Raw genomic sequence first — 27,349 nt, forward strand, 5'->3', positions numbered from 1 at the left:
AATTTTAATTCCACTCCTGAACCTTTCTTTTATTTCCACTGTTGCTCCTTCAATGTACATATTGAACAGCAGGGGGGAAAGACCACATCCCTGTCTTACACCTTTTTTAAACCGAGCACTTCATTCTTGGTTGTCCACTCTTGTTATTCCCTGTCAGCTATTGTTCATATTGTACATTACCCGGCTGTCCCTATAGCTTACCCCTATTTTTCTCAGAATTTCGAACATCTTGCACCATTTTACATTGTCGAAGGCTTTTTCCAGGTTGACAAACCCTCTGAAAGTGTCTTGATATTTCTTTAGTCTTGCTTCCATTATCAACTGCAACATCAGAATTGCCTCTCTGGTGTCTTTACCTTTTCTAAAGCGAAACTGATTGTCATCTAGCACATCCTCAATTTTTTTTCCATCCTTCTGTATGAAATTCTTGTCAGCAACTTGGACACGAGCTATTAAGCTGATTGTGCGACAATTCTCACACTTGTAAGCTCTTGTAGTCTTCGGAATTGTGTAGATGATATTTTTCTGAAAGTCAGATGGTATGTCACCAGACATGTCGCCTCAGCTACCTTATCATAAATTTATTGTGTTACAACTGGCTACATTCATAGAACATCTTCAAGTTGTTAAATCATGATTAAGTTGTGACACAAATGTCTGGTTGTTGTATGTAATGTTACAGACCAAATCCTCAAGCAATGATCATAAATATTCTGCCAAGAGCCTGGTGCAAGTACGGCACAGCATGCAGTGCATGTCTGCCACACTTCTGCCCGGTGGTCAGCAGAATGTTTATGAAACTGTTTTTAATTTGTTCTACAATAGTTCATAAAGGAGCCAGACCATTTGCATCACGTACAACTTGGCACTCTGAAGATGTTCTATAAATGAAACCGGTCATAACACACTAAATTTGTAATATGACAGCTGAGATGATTTTCATTAATCAGTAACATCAGTGTTAGCTGTGGAGCTCAATATGATCCAGATTATTTCATGATTTCTTTGTTACCCTGTTGCTTAAGTATCATAATGTCCTGATGCTTTAAGTGAGGAAATATAACAGCTACAGCTCTAAATTTCTACTTTTACCCTGCAAATCGATTTTAAGATTCATGGAAAAAGGCATTCTGTTTCTTTTTCTTTTCATTAAGGTTCTTTATAGATAGTTTGTAGACATGGTGTGAAAATACTGACTGCTTAAATGCCGCTGAGTAAGCTGTTACAGGTCTACTTTTGTTATCTTATACTAGAAGGTTCTGGTTGTTGTACAAATAATGGAAGAAATAGTTGATCAGGCAAACATTCAAATCTGAGGAACAGAACAACAGAACAAAAAATTCATTTAAGTTACCAGTAATTTCTTATTTATTACATCACCAGTTTTGAAGCCTAAAGCTCCATCTTCAGCGGTGTCTCCAGATAATTAAGGAAACATATGTGTAGGGCCAGTCAGTCATGGGAGGGGGGGGCGGTTACATCTTCATCAAACAACTGCAAGGGGACATGCAAGTCACTAGGAACTTCCGTGGAGTGCTGTTGAGTCAGGCAAAACGGCTGCTGGTCCTACACTCCTGAGTGTTTGATGTGGGTGCAACCATCCATGGCTGACTGGCCCGACCACCACACATTTATGTTCCAGACTTATTTGGGGCACCTGAAGACAGTTTTAGGCTTCCAGTAAATAAAAAATAACTGGTAAGTGAAGTGGATTTTTTATTCTATTAAAATACTGAAAGACGCACAGGCAACCACTTGTCGTATAACTGAGACATTGAACAGTCATCAGTCACATAAGTTTATCTGCATACCTTAAAGGAGCAGTATGTGGGATTTGAAGAATACTCTCAGGTTTATCAGTGAAAGCTAATTCAGTGAATTTTCTAAATAAATTCTTGCAATAAATCTGTTTCCACTGACTCACATTTAACAGAACACTTCCTCAAGAGATGAACACTCGCATGACCACTCACATTAATGTTCTTTGCACACACTCATGACCACTATAAGTATGGACCTCACACACCAAAGCAATAGTCTAAGACACAATATCATTTTAGAAGCAAGCTCTCAAGAGGCAACTAAATTTTGTGTTCTGCCTTACTTGTCATGGGGAAGCCTCATCAGAGAGATCCACTGCATGACCGTCTAGGGAAGTGATTCCAGTGATATTTTCCTGTTGCCTTCTACTGATGATGATGAAATGATAATGACGACAACACAACACCCAGTCCAAGAGGACAGAAAATCTCCGGCCCAGCCGGGAATCAGACCCGGGCCCCTTGGCATGACAGACCACTGACTACTCAGCTATCGGTGTGGACTCAAGAGGCAAAGAGCACATTAAAACCTCTAGGCACATTGGGTTTTTTTTATTTTTATTTTTTAAATATGATTAATGGATGGAGATTAGGAAGTGTGTTTGCTAAAAGAAAAGCTGCTCCTCTCTACATTGTCTCACTTTAACAGTTCCTATGCTAGGGGTGTTTTGTTCCTTTGTATATAGAAGGTTTATACAAGGGCGATGTACTTGAGGACAATATTATGGAAATAGAAGAGGATGTAGATGAAGACGAAATGGGAGATACGATACTGCGTGAAGAGTTTGACAGAGCACTGAAAGACCTGAGTCGAAACAAGGCCCCCGGAGTAGACAACATTCCATTAGAACTACTGACGGCCTTGGGAGAGCCAGTCATGACAAAACTCTACCAGCTGGTGAGCAAGATGTATGAGACAGGCGAAATACCCTCAGACTTCAAGAAGAATATAATAATTCCAATCCCAAAGAAAGCAGGTGCTGACAGATGTGAAAATTACCGAACTATCAGTTTAATAAGCCACGGCTGCAAAATACTAACGCGAATTCTTTACAGACGAATGGAAAAACTGGTAGATGCAGACCTCGGGGAGGATCAGTTTGGATTCCGTCGAAATGTTGGAACACGTGAGGCAATACTGACCTTACGACTTATCTTAGAAGAAAGATTAAGAAAAGGCAAACCTATGTTTCTAGCATTTGTTGACTTAGAGAAAGCTTTTGACAATGTTGACTGGAATACTCTTTTTCAAATTCTAAAGGTGGCAGGGGTAAAATACAGGGAGCGAAAGGCTATTTACAATTTGTACAGAAACCAGATGGCAGTAATAAGAGTCGAGGGGCATGAAAGGGAAGCAGTGGTTGGGAAAGGAGTGAGACAGGGTTGTAGCCTCTCCCCGATGTTATTCAATCTGTATATTGAGCAAGCAGTAAAGGAAACAAAAGAAAAATTTGGAGTAGGTATTAAAATTCATGGAGACGAAGTAAAAACTTTGAGGTTCGCCGATGACATTGTAATTCTGTCAGAGACGGCAAAGGACTTGGAAGAGCAGTTGAACGGAATGGACAGTGTCTTGAAAGGAGGATATAAGATGAACATTAACAAAAGCAAAACGAGGATAATGGAATGTAGTCAAATTAAATCGGGTGATGCTGAGGGAATTAGATTAGGAAATGAGACACTTAAAGTAGTAAAGGAGTTTTGCTATTTAGGAAGTAAAATAACTGATGATGGTCGAAGTAGAGAGGATATAAAATGTAGACTGGCAATGGCAAGGAAAGCATTTCTGAAGAAGAGAAATTTGTTAACATCGAATATAGATTTATGTATCAGGAAGTCGTTTCTGAAAGTATTTGTTTGGAGTGTAGCCATGTATGGAAGTGAAACATGGACGATAACTAGTTTGGACAAGAAGAGAATAGAAGCTTTCGAAATGTGGTGCTACAGAAGAATACTGAAGATAAGGTGGATAGACCACGTAACTAATGAGGAGGTATTGAATAGGATTGGGGAGAAGAGAAGTTTGTGGCACAACTTGACTAGAAGAAGGGATCGGTTGGTAGGACATGTTTTGAGGCATCAAGGGATCACAAATTTAGCATTGGAGGGCAGCGTGGAGGGTAAAAATCGTAGAGGGAGACCGAGAGATGAGTACACTAAGCAGATTCAGAAGGATGTAGGTTGCAGTAGGTACTGGGAGATGAAGCAGCTTGCACAGGATAGAGTAGCATGGAGAGCTGCATCAAACCAGTCTCAGGACTGAAGACAACAACAACAACAACAGTTTTCTACTCCATCTCTCTGCCTCTCTCTCTCTCTCTCTCTCTCTCTCTCTCTCTCTCTCTCTCTCTATCTCTTTTCACCTATGATTCACAGAAGACTGCAACTAATTCTTGAATTTCTAGGAAAAAATAGATCTTGAAATTTTATGGAAATGAAAATTTACTCAAGAAAAGTATAAAATTATGAGAAAGAATAGCTGGCTAAGAGTTGCCATTAGAGGGTGAAATATCAGTATTGCCAAGAGGCACATAAGAAAACAGGACAAGATCTTTATCTACCTCTTCCTCGCGACATGTTAATTCCTCTCATTCTAGAGTATGAGTAATCTGCCCTTCCTTTTTAACCTTTCCTAAACCACCATTCTTCCTCCTCAAGGAAGCAATTATTAATTCCAGAAGCTAGGATAGTGTTCTGTATTATTACAAGGGACTACTGGCAGTAGTAATATTTCGCCGCCTGAAATTCTGTAAGCAAATTTTTATTATGTACAAGAAATATCATCCAAATTACATAGGTGTTGAAGCAGCTGTTGAATTACTGATGCTGTATTGCATTTCATGTTCAGCAACTGGATGGTGGAGTTTGCATTTAGCAATAGTCTTGTAGTAACATTTTGTCTGAGTAGATAGCATGCTAAATATTACACCCAAATATGAATGCTGTGCAGTAATATTTCATATTGTGTTGTACTAAGTTTGACTGGATAAGAAATACCTGTAACTAGACCCCTGTAGGAGGACACACGTGAGTGTTTAGAACAAAAAAAACTATTTTAAGTTAATTGGGAGAGAGATACCAGTTAAGAGGAAAAGGTAGGATTTTGTGTAGGGTATCTCTCATTTCAGGGCAGGGCAAAAGGCAGCTGAAACCATGGTGATGGATTTCATTTTTTCAAGATACTTCTGATATTAAGTAGTAAAGAGATTACAGGTTATTGAGTAGAGGATCAAATGATTGGAGCAATTAAGTTAGTTGAAGGTATTAGTTTTACAGTCATAAAGTTAGTTCAAATGTGAAGGAATAATGAGAGCCAGAAGTCATATGTGTGTTACATTCTGTTGTGCAGCTCATTGGTATGATACCATAATGCAAATGGGACTGCGGAGCACCAAGCTAAGCAACACAAAGGAGAATGCTGTGTCATTGACCAATGGAGGACATGACAAAAAGCTGCTCACTGCACAACAGGGTGTCAACATTGAAAGCACTAGTTGGGTCAGTTATAATAGCTGAGCAACACCAAAATATTCCACTGACCTGCTGAGGACAAGGATCTGCAGACATCAGTGGCAAAAAGCCATACTTAAGGACCAGCAGCCAGTTCGTTGTCATCAACCATTGTGAGGCATTGGAGTGATGCAGAGACTGTGTAACTCAGCACCACCATCAGTTCCAGGTCATCACTGTCATCATAGTCAGCAAAATTGTTACTGTTGTAATACAGGTCATCACCTAAAAGGTGCCAGAGTGACGCCTCTGCTTTAGTTATCACCATCAGTATCATAGGACGCCATCAGTGGGACGCTGCCTGTCATGCGAGTCAAAGCCTGGTGTGGGTTGTGGTAACGCACTGTCGCCATCATGCTGGGACACTGCCTGCATAAATGTCATGAATGGGAGTAGAGCAAGGGACTCTGGCCTGCCAACACCACACAGCCGCTGCTGGGGATGGTTGTTGAAACGGCACTGACCTGTCCCACTGCTGCTGCCACCAAGCCCTCAAGCTGCAATCACAGCAAAGGCCCTCAGTGTGTGTTTCCAGCCACCATGATATGACCCAGCATGGCTGTAGCACTGCTGCTGAGGCAGTGGATTCCAGTTATGCCAGCACAGCTACAGTTGCCGCAGTGTGCGTACGTGGGAGCATCCACCACCTACCTTGGTCACTGCCGAAAATATTATGAGTGAAAGCAAGCTTTTCCCAGGGGGCCAACAACAAATGTATTGCAGTTGATCAATAAATACTGTTATTCTGTCATCAGGAGCCATCAATGGACATACCCCCAACATCCTTTTCCTCATGCCCAGCAGAGAACCCATGTTTGAATCTGGCGACAGGTGGTGGAGTCCCATGCCTGTTTACAACTGAATGGATTGCATGAGAAATGTGCTTGACGATGGCAGGGGAACTCTCTTTCCAAATTAAAAACGCAAAAAATTGCTTGTTATTAATGGCTCTGTTACAGTTATCAACACATTCAGCTAACTCCTGTTTCCTGCAGGTTTGGTATCCACAAATACCAAAGTTGTAGGGAATGAACTTCTAACACAGACCAGGTAACAACTTTAAAATTTGGGTTATTGTTGGTGATAGGTGCATTTGACACAAATAGTTGTTTCTAAGAACAAATCAGTGTGGTAGTTCGCTGAGATGAGAAGGGTCAGGCAAAGTGGATCTGGGATATGCTGAGGTTCTAAAGGAAAGAGCGGAGGCTGTTGTTGCCAATGCATTTATATCACTATAGATCTTATCAATGGAACTGAACCAGGCAAAGGGTTTAGTGTGTTGCACAACAGGAAGAATTCTCCAATCAACACATACATGGAGGACGATGATGATTATTATGATGATGATGATAATGATGATGATAATTATGTTGTTGATGATGATGATGATGATGATGATGATGATGACGGTGATATGCTGGTGCTGGTGCATGGCAACAACATCTTTAGTGCCCATACTGAAATTTCACAAGATGAGTGTGCTTAAAGGGTGCAAATGATTTAATTTTGTAATTACAAGGGAAAACAGAAAGAATACCCTAAGAGCACACAAGTGCATGCACATGCACACAGATGAAAATATACAGTAAAAAGGAAAAAGCAAGGGAAAGAAGTAAAAGAATACAACAGATGACTGTGGCTGAATGATCGCTGAAACAAAAAAGATGATCCAGCCACTCTGCAACACACTAAAATCTCCAGCCTAAAAGCTTTTGATCAGAGAAGAAAGCCATGGGTTAAGGGTCATGGAAATTTGGTCACTTCACCCCACCAGAGTGACTGGCAGGAGGAATCCTACGGCCAGCCAGAAGGCTCACCAACCACAGCTTATTGTCCATCACTGCCAGACAATCCTCCTCCCATGGAACTCTGACTCACCAGCAAAATGACATCCCACAGGCAAGTAAAACATCATGTCACGTCATGTTCCCTGCATGCCTCCTTGGTGGCTTGGTCTGCCCAGTGATTTCCCCAAATTCTTGCATGGCCCAATACCCAGCAAAATAAAGCCACTCTTGAAGCAAGTACTGGTGATCATGTATTAGCTAGGCTATTTTCTCTGTCAGGTGCATGTGCTGCAATGATTGTAGGGCCCTAACAGAAGAGGAACACACGAGTAACTGTTTGCCCTGAAGGTGCCTCATCAGTCTGAATGTCTACAGGATTACATGGAGCTCTGTAGTAAACACAGTACATTCACAAGAAGACAAATCCTAAGGACATGGTGTGGGAACACTACCAAACAGCCGAGGGAGTCCCAGGGTACACAACTTTAAAACTGTGATGCCTATCCAAAATGATAAAAAACAGAGACTGAAAAATAAAATCTGGACTCCAATCTTTCTTAAAATTCATTAGGTCTAAAATAAATCTGGGCCTATGCAATAGGCATGGTGGATATCGGCACCAAACTTGGTGTGAAACTTTAAAAGGCAATCCTTCCCATAGGGTCCTGTCCCTCATTAATGATTATGAAAAAGACTTTCCATTGGCAGCCAAGAAATGCTATGGTATGCAGGTCAGTGTGGACAGTGTTTTACACGCCGGTCACACCCTGAGGTTTTGTTGCCTGATATGAAGAGATGGCACATTAGCCTCAGTGCAAAAACTTGGTTTGGGGCTGGTTCTAAAGGCTCCACTGGCCAAACAAATTCCTTCTTGGCACAACTTTTTAAAACTAAGACCCACATACCATGCACCCCTAATCAAGCCAATGTCAGACAAAGGCCCTGTAAAACTGGAGCAGACAAATGTAGTCTGCTCCCCATAAGTTGTGGCTAAGATATTTTAAAATACTGAGTGCTTTTAGGGACCATCTTTTCTGCTCACTAGGGTGCCTCACCATGTATTTAAATGAAAGAACAGTGTCCTCCACCCACAATTTAGGGAAAGTTTAAAACAGTTAAGTAACGGTTAAAAATATTGCACACAGCCATGTCAGTGGAGCAATTAAAACCCCTCTTCTCCATCCCTTCCTCCAGCCGTCAAGTAGACACCTGCAACTCACAAGTTGTTGTTGCAAGGCTCGAGGAGGAACAAAAGACAGAGAAGTTATCAACAAACAAAGAACATTCAGCAGGAAATTTAACTATTGATATGATGCTACTTATAGCTACAGCAAAGACAGTCACACTTGAATCACTACCTTGAAGGACACCGTTCTCTTGCTCAAAGTGATCAGATGGGGTGCCAATGACTTGATATTGGGAGGACCATATAAATATGGGAAGACATACACAAAAGCCCTATTCATGGTGCTGTCCAAAGATGACATGCCTCCAAGTAGTACCATTTGCCTTCTTGATGTCAAAAAATATATCCGTTAAGAGATACCAGAGTAGTCAAGTATAGCTGCTTTCAGAAGAGCCAGATTATCAAAGGTGGAGTGATATTTCCTGAGCCCACACTAGGAAGCTGCCTGGATTCTAAGATCCAGACAAGGAGGTGGTTTATAATGCACTCCATGTCTTTCCCACACAGCTAGCGAGGACAACACTACAATAACTATTCATCGATGCGTGGTTCTTTCTGCATTTTAAAAGCAGAATTAAAATTGCCTATTCCCTACAGATGAGGAAGTGTCCTGACACTTAAATGAAGTTAAAAGGTGCAAGGAGGAATTTGCTGCTCCACCCTAAGAGGTGCCATAACATACTACAGTGGACCTTTTTGTGGCCAGGTGATGTATCACAAACTGAAGGTAACACAGAATCCAGCCCCCATATGGAAAAGGGACAGATGTATTCTTCATCATAGGTGGGAGTAAATTTCCAACTGCTCCTCTCAGCAGCCATTCTGTAGTGTCGGAAATCTGTATCCTGACTGGCAGTGGTGATAACAGAGCCAAATTAGGATGCCATAGTCTGGCTGTCTCATGGGTTGCTCTGGAGCAGTCACTGGGTATCTCCCTCCTCTTCTAGAAGCCTCCTCAGGTCTCTCGATGCTTCTACTCTTTCTGGAACACTTTATGCAGCCAATAATTATTGGCATAATCTCTTTTTGCTTTCTCTAATAATACAGAAACATTTCACCTTTACTACCTGAAAGGCTGTGAGATTTCCTACAGTTGGTTGGCATTTGAACTTAAACAGAGGCATCTACCTGGTCAAGATTGCAGGGTAGCATTCATCAGTCCACTGAGGGACAGACCACCTTTTCAGCTGATCTGAAGACTGCAGAATGGATGGTTCAGGGTGATGGTGGAGCATTTTGATAATATGATCTACACATTCTTAGGTCCTGTCATGGAGTTCAAACATGGCAAGTTCATTGTAAACTGTCCAGTCTGTCCTAATGAGCACTCATCATGATGGCTGTCTTTTGGGTACCACTCTGTCTGGCAAATGGATCCAGGTCAGGAAGTGATGACACAAGTGCAACTTATCAACCAATTCCCACTGAGAAGATACCAAGAGACCAAAAGCAATGGATGACCCCGTTGCAATGCTGAAGCATGTGCTCTGCTCCAAGTTCAACAAACACACACAATAGGACATGAGAAGGCCCTCAATTGCTCTACTCCAGGGGCATGTGATTGTGGAACCCCAAAGCACACTGTGTGTGTTAAAATCACAACAGAGAACGAAGGGTTGGGGAGACTGAGCAAGGAGTTCACTGAAAGGCTCTTCATTTAGTATCTCACGTGGGGGTGGCAGACAGAGTAAAATATTGTCACCCTATGATGTACACATACTGATACAGTGACTGCTTGTGAGTTGCTCATGAGAGAAAGGAGTGAGAAGTGGTAACCATTGTTAGTGAAGACAACCAACCACTCCTCCTTTAGCTGTCTCTTCATGAAGGTCATCCTTTTTGTGCAGAATGTAGCCACATAGCTCAGGGGTATAAGGTGTGTCTCTTTTAGAGACAGATATATAGTAGTCTACACTGAGCTAATATGTGTAGTTCTTCCACATATGACTTGAACCCTTTCAAGTTCCACTGAAATGTGGAAACCATCTTAATGGTGAGGATTTCCTACATCTCTCCCCTTGTCACTCCTCAGGATTACTTGAGAAACTCATCTGTTCCCTCAGACGTCGACATCCATACCACTGAAAGTATGAACATCAGCCAATTGATCAGACAGGACAATTTTATAGGTCATCTTCAGATCAGTACATATCATTACTATGAAACACAGCTAGTCAGCAGGTCATGGATTTCAAGAAAACTGAATCCTCAGCCAGTTGGCAAGCTGCAATTCACAATTAACTGGAGCATGGATCTGGAGATGATCTGTATTATGAGTCAAAACTAGTTATCCTAATAAAACATACCAAGTGAGATAGGTGGCAACTTTAAGGATTACAAAATTCGTCCATTTTTGTTACAGTGTCTGAAAAGAGTATTGTACCAATCCTAAGAGAGAGTTGAGAATCACTATAAATATTATATGATTTTTGCTAAACTATAGAACTGCACAGGAAAGAATTTCAACCTGAAATATCTTCAAAGTAATAAGCTGAAGTAGATGAAAATTGAGAAAGTAAATGTGATATTAAATGTTATCTTTTATGCTAAGAAGATGAATCTAATATTTCAAAAAATAAATAAAATAGAAATAAAAAACACTGTGAAAATGATAGTGAGGGACAACATATTTGATTATTTATAACATAAGCACAAGAATAAATCACACACTAGTAAAGAGATAATTTATATATCAAACATAAATTATTCTGGTTGGTTTTATATGTTCTGTCATTTCTGGAAGTCTACTTCATGATAAAAAATTTAAATAATCGCACTAAGTGTCTACAAAAATTTATTCGTACATCAAGTGCAAATTTTTTAATACATGCAGCATATTCTGTAACTAAAATTACATTTTGACAAGTAATTTTAGCCTTACCTGAAGGTGTGATCTTTCCACAATAGCCAATATTTGTGCAGTATTTCTGCCTGACTACCATCTCTTTTATTGTCAGGTGTTCCATTTACTGATAGAGAAGTGCCTTTCTTTTGATTTCCCTTCAAAAATTTTTTCTTGTGATTTGTATGCATATTTTGCCTGACTAGTGTGCTCACAAACACTTCTGCAAACCCTTTTTTTGAAGAATTTCTCAATGCAGTTTCAGCACACGATTCCAGATGAGTACACTGTTCATCCCCTTCATCTTCTAAAGTTCTATCTTTTTTTGAAGATATTTCCAATTCACTCACTTGACTCTCTGCAGCATTTACCTCTTGTGTATCTTTGATAAAATCTATGGTATCATTCTTACTGATTTTCACATCAGATTGTTGGCTAAAATTTTGTTCAGTTTCAATGGAAACTTTACCTCCTGAAGACTCATTCTCTTGCTGAATTATTGTTACCTGCATCCCACCTACAACATCAATATCACATTTGCAAATGCATTCTACATTCATAACTTTGCACATTAATGAATCACATTTATATTTTATTATTTCATCTGAGAATGTATCAGTAATAGTGGTACTGTTCGCTGCTTCAGAGACACATTTAGAACCACTCATTAAATCTCCCAATTTAGGCATATTATCTACACTGTTGAGAACTTCTACAGTTACACTTGGGCATTTCATTAAACATGGAAGGATTCTGGCATAATCTGATGATTCAGAGGAATTTTCCTTTTCTTGATAAACTGTTTGACAGTTATTTGACTGCATTTGTTCAAGCCTATTTATCATCTCAGTCTTTTCTGGGCGCAAAGTACCATGTTGTTCCTTATTGGTTGCACAATCACGTTCACAGAAATCATTATTCTCATCTGACATTTGTGCAGAACTGTGCTTAAAGGACTGCAAAACTTTCTGGTGTCCTGTTTCAGCAGTCTTACCACAGTTTACAGATAATGGTGCTTTAAGAGTAGGTTTCTTTTTGTTAAACTTACAAGAAGTATCCAAGATTTTTGCATGCTTATCAAATCTTTTCTTGCTGAGTTCAATCTCTTTCTTGAATTCATCTAGCTTTCTATTGACAATGGACAGTTCTCTCATCTTCACTCGCTTCCTTTGCTCTTCCTCTCTGAGTATCCTGGAACTTCAGATACAAGGATATAATGTTCTATGCAAAAAGCCTTATGAATAATCAAACAAATAATGTCGATTTAACTCTAAATAAGACACTAAAAACATTAAAGCTATTGACCATACCCATAAGGAAACAGAAGAATACACTTGAAATTACCAGCTGCAAAATTATTCACATCTGTTGAGAACGAGAAACAATAGAGAGTAATAAATTTCTTCATTGTGAAATAAGAGAAAATACTGCTAGATAAAAAGGTGTACAAAATGGCATATGTATGAAAGCTAACATGAGTTAAGAATTACTTTCCTACATATAGGTACAAGATGATAATGATGATGATGATGATTTGTGGTAAAGGCACTAAATAGCATGATCATATGTACAATTGCTTGAATTAAATACCAATGGGTATGGTGAAAATCTGTTGAAAAATAACAATAAATTGAAAAACTAATTTTTTCCCACACACAAGAACTGAAAAGATAAGCCTGATAAGGTGAGCATCATAAAAGACCATCAATAAAAGTCAGACAAAAACAGCTGAATAATTAGATAAATTCAAGTATCTTTCTCTTTCTACAACAGCATTCATTGCTGAATGTAGCAAGTAAGTGCCAGTCTTGGGTCAGCAAAACATCAGTATCTAGTGCTGTTTCATCTGGATGTCGATGGCTTGAGACACTAATGTTCCACAGAATTTCTTCGTCTTAAATGAGATACACATTTATGAATGGGATCTTAAGCTTGCTTACATTATGCACTAGTAGAATAGTCCTTTCAGAACATCAAAACATGTCAGTTTTCTACTGTTACATATGCTTAAACACTTTATTTTCATAAATGAGTCCAATAATCAATATTTTAAATTTTTTTTTTTACTTTTATTATTATTTCGTAACAAACATTCACTTAATATGAGAAGCACTGAGCAGTGGACCAACATAAAAGAAGTCAATGACCAAATGTCAACAGACCAGTGAAGTTGCATCATTTAATGTGCTGGGATGGCAGGGGGTTGTTTGGGGTAAATAGAGGACTCTGACAAAGAACCTAACAAGTCAAGTAAATGAGTAACGGCAGTCGCAAACATCATGGCTATGGGAATACTCACTGTTAAATTCCTTTCTATACAGTCCAGTCACAGTAATGTGACCACCACATATGTTTGATCTCAATGTACAATTACCACTCACAGATGGCATCTGGCAGCACTAGCAGTGGAGGGTATCCACAGAATGTTTGGGAATGCGGAAAACATTGCAGTCATTGTCATAATGCTGAACGAAGCAATTTAACTGACACCCAAAAGGGCATGATCACTGACTTTCAGGCCAAGGGTGGAAGCATTTCCAAAATGACTAAGTTTTTAAACTATTCATGTGCTGTAGTGGTTAAAGTATACCCTGCATGGCAAAATGGCGCTGTCCAAAACCCATGCCAAGGCAACGCTAGTGCACCATGGGCCATAAATTACAGAGGTGAATGACAGCTGTGGAGTTGTTATGGGCAAATAGAAGTGCAACTGCTGGCTGCTCAGACAAACAAAGAGGCTACCAACTGTGTCTCCTCAAAGACTATTCAGTGAACATTGCTGCATATGGGCCTGTGCAGCAAGCGTCTGGTTCATGTACCCTTGCTGCCAGCTGTTCATTGGCAATGAAGACAGGAATTTGCCCACCAGTACCATAACTGGACGTCCAACAAATAATGTTTGATGCTGCATCAGACAGATTGTCATTGGTGTGTACAGTGTAAAAGGTCTGAAAGCAAAGGTCCTGCATGCATTATGGTCTGTGGCATTCACTGGATGATCTTGTCATTGTGAAAGGTATAATGGATCAACAGAAGTATGCATCTACCCTTGGGGACCGTGTCCACCACTGCATGCAATTTATATTTCCTCGGCACAGTGGTGTCTAGCAACAGGGAAATGCAACATCTCAAACAGCTCGCAGTGTATGGCCATGGTTCAAAGAGCATTAGGATGACTTTACCGTACTCCTCTAGCCCCCCCCACCCCACCCCCACCCCCCCACCCCAATTTAAGCCCTATTGAGAATCTGTGAGGACCACGTCGATCAGGTTGTTCGTGCCATGCATCCTCAATCAAGAAAACTAGCACAGCTGCCGATGACACTGGAGTCAGCATTGGTCCACATCCCTATTGGTACCTTCCAGAACCTCACTAACTCTCTTCCTGCCCCATACTGCAAAAGTTGGTCATTTACACTTTTGATAGGTGGTCATATTAATGTGACTGGACAGTGCTTATAGCAAAAATTCCTGGATAGAAGAATAAGTAAAATAAAGAAAAGGCAGCATTTTACCTACAGCGGACAGGTGTGTGGCACATAGATACATATAATAGAAAAAAGTTAACTGTTTAACTGTTTTCTATTACGTGTTTCTGTGGACCATGGACCAACCCTCTATAAGTAAATGATTGTCTTTCTCTTATTTTACATATTCTTCTATATATTACGAAATTGTCTTTCATGATATAAGTGTTATCATTCTATCTAGTATTTTCTATTACCATATTATGTGAAACTTCATCTTAAAAGAAGAACTGTAACACACTCATACCTTTCAATATCTGCTGTCTTAGGTTGAGAGCATTTTGCAGCTCTCCTGGAAGTCTTCCTCACCTGAAAATAAAAGATATTGGTCTTACAATAAATCACATATCTTTATCAGTGCTATAGGTCATAAATATCAGCTAGAGAAAATATTAGACATTTTTCATATCTTAGCACACAAAATACGACAAGAAATGTCCAAACTTAATTAATATAAGTAAAATTAAGGCAACAGCTGAACAGGCTTCACATTATACACTTCTGACATCATCAGCATGGGGATGATCTGTAGTATTGTAAACACTGAATAAATTTTCAGCTGCCAAGATGGCAAGAATCATTTATTCATACAGATTACTGGTTCCAGCAATTCCCTGTTGCCATCTTCAGATCGGCAAAAGACGGGACAAAAATTTCAGGATATAGCAATTAACAGAACAGCACTCACATTTATAACCAAGACATGCAACACATGGAATAACAACATACTTATGTTTCCACATTACACACTCTTCTCCTTCAGTACAATAGTGGTGCTATACAATGTATGACCATGTTGGTACTGTGAGCTATACTAGAAGTCGGCATTTCAGTTTTAAAATAACAGCTGTTACACATGTTATTACGCCAATTACTAGTATTCACATTCATCATCACTTCACAACTGACAGGTCTCAGTGTGAACTTCTTAGTGTTGTGAACTTCTTAGTGTTACATAAGTATATCTGATGGCACAGAAGTAGTATGAATCAGTATCATCTCACATTACATTAAGGCAAGGATCTACTACTCCCTGTAGTTATATATGTCTAAATAATTATCAAAACACAAAAGCTAAATCCGTATTCTACAGTAATAATGTAGAAAGGTTTGCGTATGAATTATGTCTTAGGAACGTTGCACACAATTTTGCAGACAATTTTTTTTTTAAAACTGTTGAATACTGACTTGGATTGTGTATTATGATAATAATTTAAGCTAAATTAAACACCACCCGAGCACTCCTTGAAGACCGAACAGTACCAACCGGCCGTTGTGTCTTCCTCAGCCCTGAGACGTCAATGGATGTGGATATTGAGGGGCATGTGGTCAGCACAGCACTCTCCTGGTCATATGTCAGTTTACAAGACTGGAACTGCTACTTCTCAATCAAGTGGTTCCTCAGTTTGCCTCATAAGGGCTGACTGCACCCCACTTGCCAACAGCACTTGGCAGACCAGATGGTCAGCCTAGTGAGACAGCACTTAACTCTCATGGGAACCAGTGTTATTACTGTGGCATGATAATAATTTAGATATATGTAAGTATATGGAATAGTCGATCCATGCCTTATTGTGAGATGACAATATCGGTTCATACTACCACTGTGCCATCTGATGATTTACATATCACTAAGGACTTTACGCTGGAATAAGTCAGTTGTAAAGTGATGAGTGTGAGTACTAGTACTTTGCACAATAACGTGTGTGTATATAGCTATTATTTTAAAATAGACATGCTAGCTGCTAGCATAGCTCATAATATCAACATGGACATACACTGTGTAGCACCACTTACTGTACTGAAATAAACGATTGTGAAATCATTCAAATTTAGCTATGTTGTTATTCCATGCACTGCAAATCTTGGATATTATTATGTATCATGTATTCATTGCTGTATCCTAGAATTTTGGTCCCACCTTTTTCAGATCCAATGATGGCAATGCAGAACTGCCGAAACCGGTAACACCAGTCTAAATGGTATCAGAAGATTGAAAACTAATATGAGAGTCTACTTCAACTTTTTATGCTGATTCCAAATCCGTTTTCAGTTTTTCCTGTCACATACTGTTTTGTCACAATTTGATTTCAAAAACATACTGCTGTGCACATTGCTGGAGGGAAATTTCTCAATGTGGCCCTATATACATTTAGGCTGTTAGACTTGTTGCTCTAGTTGTTATTGTGTGAACTTGAAAGTGTTGTTTATTCCAAGGCTTGCATTAAAGTGCTATATTGTGTTTATTTTCTACATTTAAGACAGTATTAATAATAGAGTTCACCTATTGTATGTAGTTACTACAAAGTCAACAGTATATTTGAACAACCCCAAATGTTTTCTGTTACATTTGTGGAAATTATACAGTGTATTAAGTAAGGAATGAGTATAAGAGATTTTGTGAGAAAAGCTTACTATGCTTATTTTAAAATGAATCTTGGTGGCTAGAACAAGGGATGAGCAGCACAGACAGTTTGCCACTATTGTGGTGTGGAGGGAGCATAAAAATCACCTTCATGACTGTTACTTCTGTTAGTTAATGTCCAGCAGTGTAGTTCAAAAAATAAGAATCAAACTGTGTATCCAAGCACTGAATCAAACCATTAGGCAGTTGCACATGGGGCAGATCTGATTGCTCCTCTCCCTCCAGCTGTTTTAGAGAACATGGCAAAAGATGATTATGAAAATAGAGCCAATACAATCAACAAAGATGACAGTGGTGTCTCCCAGCCTGAATGTAACTTTGCTCCACAACTGTTCTCTCACAATGATCTTAATGATCATGTACGAGGTTCGAATTTGCCTAAGGAAATTGTGGAACTTCGTGGCTCCCAGTTAATAACTAAGTTCTTCTGGACCAGGATCATGATACTCATGGTACAGACACTGAGAGACAGAACTAATTCCTTTATTTTCACAGAACAAGTCCTTGCATTACTGCAAAAACATAAACAAGTTAATGCACTTCTATGGTGATGAACATGATCCTGCTCAGTGGAGACTTTTTCTAGACTCATCAGTGAGCAGACTGAAAGAAACATTGCTTCATGATGAGAATGTGTACGAATCCATTCTTGTGTCCCATTTATTTCAAATGAAAGAGACATATGAGAACATGAACATACTCTTAATAAGTATCCAGTATGAGGAACATAAATGGCTTATCTATGGTGACTTCAAAGTCACTACTAGGACAAAAAACTGGTTTCACAACAATGCTTGTTTTCTTTGTGAATGAGCCAGTCGGGCAAGGCAAAGGAACTGGAGCAAAAAAGTTTGACCAGAGAGAAAAATTTTTTTGCCTGAAACTAAAAATATTCTGCACAAACTGCTTGTAAAACAAAAAAAATTCTTGATTCCAGCACTACACATAAAAATGGCTTGATGAAGCAATTTGTAAAGGCTCTGCCACAGGACAGACCCCGTTTTAAGCACCTTTCCAAGAAATTTCCCCTCATCAAACAAGACAAATTAAAAACTGGAATTTTTGTTGGTCCTCAAATACAGAAACTGATGAAAGATGGAGATTTTGATAAAACAATGTAGAAGAGAGAAAATGATGATCGAGCACCTTATGATCTGTTACAGAGAAGTTTCTAGAGAATAACAAAGATTCTAATTACAAGACTGTTGTTAAAAAAATGTTTGCAAAATTTCAAGAAGATGAGTTGTAACATGAATGTGAAAGTCCAATTTCCACAGTCACATATTAACTACTTTCCAGAAAATTTGGGACTTTATAGTGAAGAGCAGGGTGGACATTTTTATTAAGATATTAAGGAGATGAAGAGTAGTTACCAATGGAACTGGAATGCAACTATGATGGCCAACTACTGTTGGATTCTTAAAGAGAGACATTCGGCATATACAAGGACCTGCAAGGAAGTCAGAGAAAAGAAAGTTTAAAAATCAATGGAACACTGTTGACTTCACATTTTTATACAAGGCAGCCATGAAATAAATTTGGGAGGGTCCTGTAGAGTATTTTTAAATGTATTTTTTTTAATGTGTTTTGATTAAATACTCAACTTGTGTGAAATGGTCTTTGAACATATTCGTGGGCTCAGAAGTTAAAATGTCAAAATATTACTTCTTATTTTGTGTAAGAACTTGACATGACACACAAAAAGAGACATTATTTCTAGAATTAGCATAAAAATTGATTCAAGAACACATACTTTCATCAAATCATCTGCCAAAAAGTTTTAAAATGCAAAACAAAATGTAATCTATATGAATAAATGATTTTGTGATCTTGGAAGTTGAAAATTTATTAAGTGTATAGCTTTGAGGGATGAAGTAGTGAAGGCAGCAGAGGATCAAGTAGGTAAAAAGATGAGGGCTAGTAGAAATCCATGGGTAACAGGAGAAATATTGACTTTCACGGATGAAAGGAGAAAATATAAAAATGCAGTAAATGAAGCAGGCAAAAAGGAATACAAACGTCTCAAAAATGATATCGACAGGAAGTGCAAAATGGCTAAGCAGAGATAGCTAGAGGACAAATGTAAGGATGTAGAGGCTATCTCACTAGGGGTAAGATAGATACTGCCTACAGGAAAATTAAAGAGACCTTTGGAGAAAAGAGAACCACTTGTATGAACATCAAGAGCTCAGATGGAAACCCAGTTCTAAGCAAAGAAGGGAAAGCCAAAAGGAGGAAGGAGTATATAGAGGATCAATACAAGGGCGATGTACTTGAGGAAAACATTACGGAAATGGAAGAGGATGTAGATGAAGATGAAATGGGAAATACGATACCGCGTGAAGAGTTTGACAGAGCACTGAAAGAACTGAGTCGAAACAAGGCCCCGGGAGTAAACAACATTCCATTGGAACTACTGACTGCCTTGGGAGAGCCAGTCCTGACAAAACTCTACCATCTGGTGAGCAAGATGTATAAGAGAGGCGAAATACCCTCAGACTTCAAGAAGAATATAATAATTCCAATCCCAAAGAAAGCAGGTGTTGACAGATGTGAAAATTACTGAACTATCAGTTTAATAAATCACAGTTGCAAAATACTAACGCAAATTCTTTACAGAAGAATGGAAAAAATAGTAGAAGCCGACCTCGGGGAAAATCAGTTTGGTTTCCGTAGAAATATTGGAACACGTGAGGCAATACTGACACTACGACTTATCTTAGAAGCTAGATTAAGGAAGGGCATACCTATGTTTCTAGCATTTGTAGACTTAGAGAAAGCTTTTGACAATGTTGACTGGAATACTCTCTTTCAAATTCTGAAGGTGGCAGGGGTAAATACAGGGAGCGTAAGGCTATTTACAATTTGTACAGAAAGCAGATGGCAGTTATAAGAGTCGAGGGACATGAAAAGGAAGCAGTGGTCGGGAAGGGAGTGAGACAGGGCTGTAGTCTCTTCCCGATGTTATTCAATCTGTATATTGAGCAAGCAGTGAAGGAAACAAAAGAAAAATTCAGAGTAGGTATTAAAATCCATGGAGAAGAAATAAAAACTTTGTCAGAGACAGCAAAGGACTTGGAAGAGCAGTTGAATGGAATTGATAGGGTCTTGAAAGGAGGATATAAGATGAACATCAACAAAAGCAAAATGAGGATAATGGAATGTAGTCGAATTAACTCGGGTGATGCTGAGGGAATTAGATTAGGAAATGAGACACTGAAAGTAGTAAAGGAGTTTTGCTATTTGGGGAGCAAAATAAATGATGATGGTCGAAGTAGAGAGGATATAAAATGTAGACTGGCAATGGCAAGGAAAGCGTTTCTGAAGAAGAGAAATTTGTTAACATCGAGTATAGATCTAAGTGTCAGGAAGTCATTTCTGAAAGTATTTGTATGGAGTGTAGCCATGTATGGAAGTGAAACATGGACGATAAATAGTTTGGACAAGAAGAGAATAGAAGCTTTCAAAATGTGGTGCTACAGAAGAATGCTGAAAATTAGATGGGTAGATCACATAACTATTGAGAAAGTGTTGAATAGGATTGGGGAGAAGAGAAGTTTGTGGCACAACTTGACTAGAAGAAGGGATCGGTTGGTAGGACATGTTCTGAGGCATCAAGGAATCACCAATTTAGTATTGGTGGGCAGCGTGGAGGGTAAAAATCGTAGAGGGAGACCAAGAGATGAATACACTAAGCAGATTCAGAAGGATGTAGGTTGCAGTAGGTACTGGGAGATGAAGAAGCTTGCACAGGATAGAGTAGCATGGAGAGCTGCATCAAACCAGTCTCAGGACTGAAGACCACAACAATGACATAGGCTCCCCACTGTAGCACAATAAAGAGATTAACTCCTAATACTTCCAAAATCCACCTTACATAACTTTAAATTAATAAAAAGGATGTACGGATATCAGAAAAAGATATTCTTCATCACCTACAAGATAAATCTACATGTGTGAAATCCACTAATGTCCACAAAAATAAACTATAATCATCACAAGCAATCATAAGATGTGGAAGACTCGACCCTCAAATTGATGAAGTCCCTCCAACAAAGTCATACAGCAATGATTGCTCTGGATGATTTTCACCACTGAAGACACTCTCATCCTGCTGTCATCAAAGAGATGAATTCTAGTCAACACTCCACTCAGGTTAAACGAGTCGCTCTATTAGAGGGCATAGCAGTGATAATAATTCTGTCCTCCAGAACCCCACACCATACATTCACCGACCACAGTTTTTGGTGTGCAACTTGCCGCAGCCAACATGGATTTTCAGTTGCCCAACAATGCATTTTATGCAAATTAACATTTCCATGGTTCATGAATGTAGCCTCATCAGTAAATAAAATCAAATTAATAAATGTGTCATCCCTCTGAATCTGAAGTTGAGTCCATAGGTAGAATTCAATGTGACACATACAATATGTACTAGTTAATTCTTGGTGGAGACTGATATGCTAATAATATTTATGGCGATGCAGAACACGAACAATACTATTCTGGCTCATGCCAGATTCCCTTGTGATTTGACATGAACTAACACAAGGATCTCAAACCACAGTGGCAGGTGCACCAATTTCCATATGCTCATTGACAATTTTCATTTGTCAGATATTTTTCCAATGCATTAAAGATCTAGTAGTTCTCAATTTATGATACATACATTTAAATGTACATCATGTAGGGTAGGTACATTAAGGATATCTTTCAGCATATAAGTCTCTAGCTCTCACTGAATTTCATTGGCATTCTCCATAAATCATAAGCATATCGACTTCTTCTTTGAAGGAATACATCATTCACATTTGCTTGATTCAATGGTACTAGTCTTACTGTTCCTATTAGTGTTGTATTGCAAAACTGTCGAATGGTGTTTACATGTCAATGGACATTAGATGAAAATGCCATTTTCAGCAAATATTTGCTATTTGCATGATTTACGAGAGAGAACTGTCAAAGCATGTCCTTCGATAAGTGCTGATGTGATTAGGAATACTACTCAATCCATGATAAGAAGATTGCAGCACTGCATTGATACCAATGGTCATCACTTCGAACACCTTCTGTAAATGGACGTTCATGCCACCTTTGTTGACCTTCAAAGACCTTACTGTTACACATCATTGGATTCGTCCCAATAGCCACTGTCAGATAATAAGTACCAAACTGTAGCATCCCATTTAGAGAAATAAAAGCTGACCTTCATATCTCTTATGCGACCCCACCTAGCATAAAAAAACTGACATAATATTATGGCCTTGTCCCATGCAAGATTTTCCCAACAAACATTTCAGCTACCATCATATTTTCGGAGTTATTCTAGGTGGCAACAGTTAGTGACTCACCCTGAATAAGACCATATGACATAAGAGAATGAAAATAAGCAAAGCGGACTAATTTTCATGTCAAATGATCACATACTTCAGATACCATTTGAATAGTAAAAATGACAGCATTAAGTCTTTGAACAAGATCCTGAATGTGGGCTTTCCATGACAGCTTACTACCTATCTGAACACCTAGAAATTTGAACTGTTCAGTTTCACTAATCAAATGCCCATTCTGTGAAATTAAAACATCAGGTTTTGTTGAATTGTGTGTCAGAAACTGTAAAAACTGAGTCTTACTGTGAGTTAGCATTAGTTAGTTTATTTTCCACAAGCCATGAACTTATGCCAAGAACTGCAATATGTGAAAACAAGCCAACATTGCACACAACTACCTTTACTACCAAGCCAGTGTCGTCAGCAAACAGAAATACTTTAGAGTTACCCATAATACTAGAGGGCATATCAAATATATAAATAAGGAGCAGAAGTGACCCCAACTCTGATCCCTGGGGCATCCCCCCCCCCCCCCCCAATTTGACCATACTCCACTCAGACCCCACATCACAACTGTTCTCAACACTGTGAATAATGACCTTTTGCTGTCTATTGCTAAACCAATTGTGAGCTACTCCTTGTATTCTGTAATGGTGCAACTTCTGGAGCAATATTTTGTGATCAACACAATCAAATGCGTTAGTTAAATCAAAAAATTTGGCTAACATTCAAAACCTTTTGTTAAACCCATCCAGTAACTTAAAGAGAAAAGAAAATATAGCATTTCCAATTGTTAAAACAACTTCTAAAGCTGAATTGTACATTTGATAGCAAATTGTGTGGTATAAAATGATCACATACACAGCATTTTCAATAACTTTAGCAAACTAAGGTTGTCTATATTATACCTTTCCCCTTTTTATAAAGCAGCTTTACTACTGAATACTTTAATCATTCAAAAAACTGACAATTCCTAAAGGAAAAATTACAAATATGGCTTAATACAGGACTAACTGGTGCACCACAGCACTTTTAGGCACTCCATCATATCCATGAAAGTCCTTAGCCTTCAGTGATTTAATTATGACTCTATCTCCCCCTTGTATGTGTCGCAGAGGGGTATTTCAGACATCAATCTCAGGAAGTCATTTGCCAAGGGAGTTACATGATTCGCTGCAGAAACTAAATTTTTATTTAATTCGCCAGCCATTCTCAGAAAATTATTGTTAAATACTGTACATATATCTGATTTATCAGTAACAGAAATATTTCTACTGTGAGCTGAATTTATATCATTGACTTTGTGCTGCTGACCAGACACTTCCTTCACAACTAACCATATGGTTTTAATTTTATCCTATGAATTAGCTACTGTATTTGCATACCACATACTCTTTGTCTTCCTAATAACATTTTCAAGCACCTTGTTTGTAATGGGCTACTGTAACTTAATTGTGACTACTTCTAATATTTTGCTATAATTCCCGCTTTGTTCTACATGATATCCTAACCCCATTTGTCAGCCACCCAGGCTGCCTTTTACTGCTAGTAACCCATTGAGAACATTCTAATGTAAAGCAGCTCTCAAAGAGCATGAGGAATGTGTTAAGGAAAGCATTTAATTTGTCATCATACCCACCCATGAGTTACTTGCGGTATTCGAGGTAATGAAATACTTTCGCCCATCTGTACAGTGCCATCTCTTAGTGATTTTCACCAACCATAAGCCCATTATACAAATCTTTAAGAACAAAAATACCAAGTGTTCTTTGCGCCAATTAGCAGAGTAGGTATCACAGTTTTACATGGACATCTACCATATTTACAGAACTGATACTATCCTTGCTAACAGCCTATCCCACACCTGAGGTGTTATCTCTCCTCCTGTGAACTTTGAAGATGTTGTCCAAGAACAGGAGAGTGACAAACAACTGGACAGCCTCTGTCATGACACCTCCAGTGGCCTACAACTTGAGCTAGTGCCCATTCCTGGTTCTACCTGCAAGATTTGGTATGATTTTTCTACAGGCACACTCCATCTCTCCCAGAGAAATTTCAGCACTGTGCTTTTGACCACATCCACATACTGTCAAACCCAGCATTAATACCACTGTGTTGTTCATGTCTCGAAGTTTCATCTGGCCAGGATACGGGAAGACTGCCATCAATAGGCATTTGCCCGCACTGCATTCCAGCAACCCAAAGTCAGAAAGCACGCCCATGCACCTCTTGGTGCTTTCAATGCAACACACTGCTTTGCTCATGTCCATGTGGACATCATGGGCCCACTCCCCCCCTCCATCCCATGTCAAGCACCACTTGCTGACAATAGTGGACGGACTGCTTCACACGCTCGCCAGAGGCAACACCCTTAGTGGACATCATCGCTGATATCATCACCACTGCTTTTGTCGACATCTGGGTGGCATGCTTTGGCTGCCCCATTCATGTCACAATGGCCGGCATGCAATTGAAATAAATGGTTTTAGCTTCATCATAACTTACATTGAGAAGTATCTATTTTTTATTTCTTGATGGTGACTAGTCTCGGACACCTGTGCCCATTTTCAAACCATCTGCACTATAAGTGTTACATATAAAAGTGACAGTCCATGTACAGAAACTGGCCTACAAATTTGCTGTTGTTATGTCGGCCATACACTGTTCTGATTACTGCAAGGATAGTTTCTGTACATAGACTATAGCCTGTAGATGTCACACTTACAGGATAGATGGTTTGAAAATGGACACAGGTGTCTGAAACAATTCACCATCAAGAAATAAAAAATATATACTTCTCAATGCAACTTATGATGATGCTACAACCAATTCCTTCAATTACAAGACAAGCTGCAGACCTATTTTTCACCTGCAGCATACTACAAATTCATATATATGTGGTATGCAGTTACACAGAACTACCAACTACAACATGGTGTCTTTCAGTGGGTCCATCAAACACTGAAAGCCTCCCTAACTTGCCACGATGTTGCCTGGATGGAAACACTCCCTGTGGTACTGCTTGGTCTGTGAGTAACACTGAAAGAAGCAATCGGCACTTCACCTGCGAACCTCATCTACAGATAATCTCTTGTCATCCCTGGTGATTTTATGGAGGAGGTACCACCACCCTTTGATGCCTTGGACCCTCCACTGGCAGAATGTCTGTGTACCCATATGGTACATCTCCAACCTCACATACCAATGTGGCCAGGCAATAGCGAAGTATTCTCCAGAGCCACATTGTGTCATCACCTGCAGTGAGAAAATGCTTGACATCAAGTACAATGGCAAGACAGTCAAGGTGTCAATTGACCAAATCAAGCTGGCTTATGCCTTGACTGGTCCTGCAGCCATTCACTTTCTTAACCAGTGGAAGACATGTCAATGAATGATGCTTCCCCCCATCACCAGACCTGCCCTTCGCAGTTCTGGGAGCCGAGATCAAGTCATGATGACAACATACTCATGTGACTATAGACACTTCACATACTCTCTGTGCCTCCACAATGATGAAGTGTCAGAACCAAACTGAGTCCCACACCTGCTCCTACGACCAGTGTAGTTTGAACAGTGACAATTCATGAATGCTTTATTTCATTATCATGTATTAATTGTGCCTTGTGAATGCTTTATTTCATTCCCCTTTATTTTCAGTGTTTTTTGAGGCAACACCATTTCATGAGACTCAAAGCCTTGAAGCCAACAACACGTTACTATGGACAGCTCGGAGCCAATGCTGCCTGCCACTGTTGGCACTAGCCAGTGGTGCAAGGGTATGCCCACTGCACATCCTGCCAGACCCACATGCTGATGTCATGTGCCACTGCCCAGTTACTGCTGACAGTCCTGCCACCAACATTCTCATGCTGGACACTACAAAGCACATTAAATGCAAATATCTGTCACAAAGGACAGGGGCGTGAGCCGTGCTTGGGTAGCTCAGTTTGTAGAGCACTTGCCTGCGAAAGGCAAAGGTCCCGAGTTCGAGTCTCGGTCCAGCACACAGTTTTAATCTGCCAGAAAGTTTCATATCAGCGCACACTCGCTGCATAGTGAAAATCTCATTCTGGAAACATCCCCCAGGCTGTGGCTAAGCCATGTCTCTGCAATATACTTTCTTTCAGGAGTGCTAGTTCTGCAAGGTTCGCAAGAGAGCTTCTGTAAAGTTTGGAAGGTAGGAGGTGAAATACTGGCAGAAGTAAAGCTGTGAGGACGGGGTGTGAGTCGTGCTTGAGTAGCTCAGTTGGTAGAGCACTTGCCTGCGAAAGGCAAAGGTCCCGAGTTCGAGTCTCGGTCCGGCACACAGTTTTAATCTGCCAGGAAGTTTCATATCAGGGCACACTCCGCTGCAGAGTGAAAATCTCATTCTGGAAACATCCCCCAGGCTGTGGCTAAGCCATGTCTCTGCAATATACTTTCTTTCAGGAGTGCTAGTTCTGCAAGGTTCGCAGGAGAGCTTCTGTAAAGTTTGGAAGGTAGGAGGCGAGGTACTGGCGCAAGTAAAGGCCTGAGGATGGGGTGTGAGTCGTGCTTGGGTAGCTCAGTTGGTAGAGCACTTGCCCACTAAAAGCAAAGGTCCTGAGTTCGAGTCTCGGTCCGGCACACAGTTTTAATCTGCCAGGAAGATTCATATCAGCGCACACTCCGCTGCATAGTGTAAATCTCATTCTGTCTGTAAACAGTTTGGAAAACCATGTGCTGGAATATACCAATGCCTAATTGGAAGTAACTCCATATGAATGTCATAGTGGCCCTGAGGGTGTGACAATATGACCCTAAGGCAAGGAACCCTCAGACCACCATACAAAGAACCACGTAGTAGATCCTGACCTTTCCACTCCATTTACATATGGGATATAGGAAGAATGATTGCTCAAATTCCTCTGTTCTTAAGTCAATTACTCTGATCTTGTCTCCAT

The 27,349-nt window shown here is 39.6% G+C and overlaps 1 protein-coding gene across 2 annotated transcripts in view; it reads right to left on the bottom strand.

The window, feature by feature from the left end:
- LOC126278623 (uncharacterized) overlaps nucleotides 1-27,349 on the bottom strand; it is a 195,412-nt gene that overhangs the window by 125,785 nt on the left and 42,278 nt on the right. For both annotated transcript variants that reach the window (XM_049978862.1, XM_049978863.1), the window contains exons 2-3: nucleotides 14,920-14,981; nucleotides 11,185-12,342 (exon numbers count right to left, since the gene is read on the bottom strand). In XM_049978862.1, coding sequence (XP_049834819.1) covers nucleotides 11,185-12,342; nucleotides 14,920-14,981 — 1,220 coding nt within the window. The remainder of the gene's footprint in view (nucleotides 1-11,184; nucleotides 12,343-14,919; nucleotides 14,982-27,349) is intronic.

The sequence above is a fragment of the Schistocerca gregaria genome, chromosome 6 (genome assembly GCF_023897955.1).
Source record: "Schistocerca gregaria isolate iqSchGreg1 chromosome 6, iqSchGreg1.2, whole genome shotgun sequence".
Lineage (NCBI taxonomy): Eukaryota > Metazoa > Arthropoda > Insecta > Orthoptera > Acrididae > Schistocerca > Schistocerca gregaria.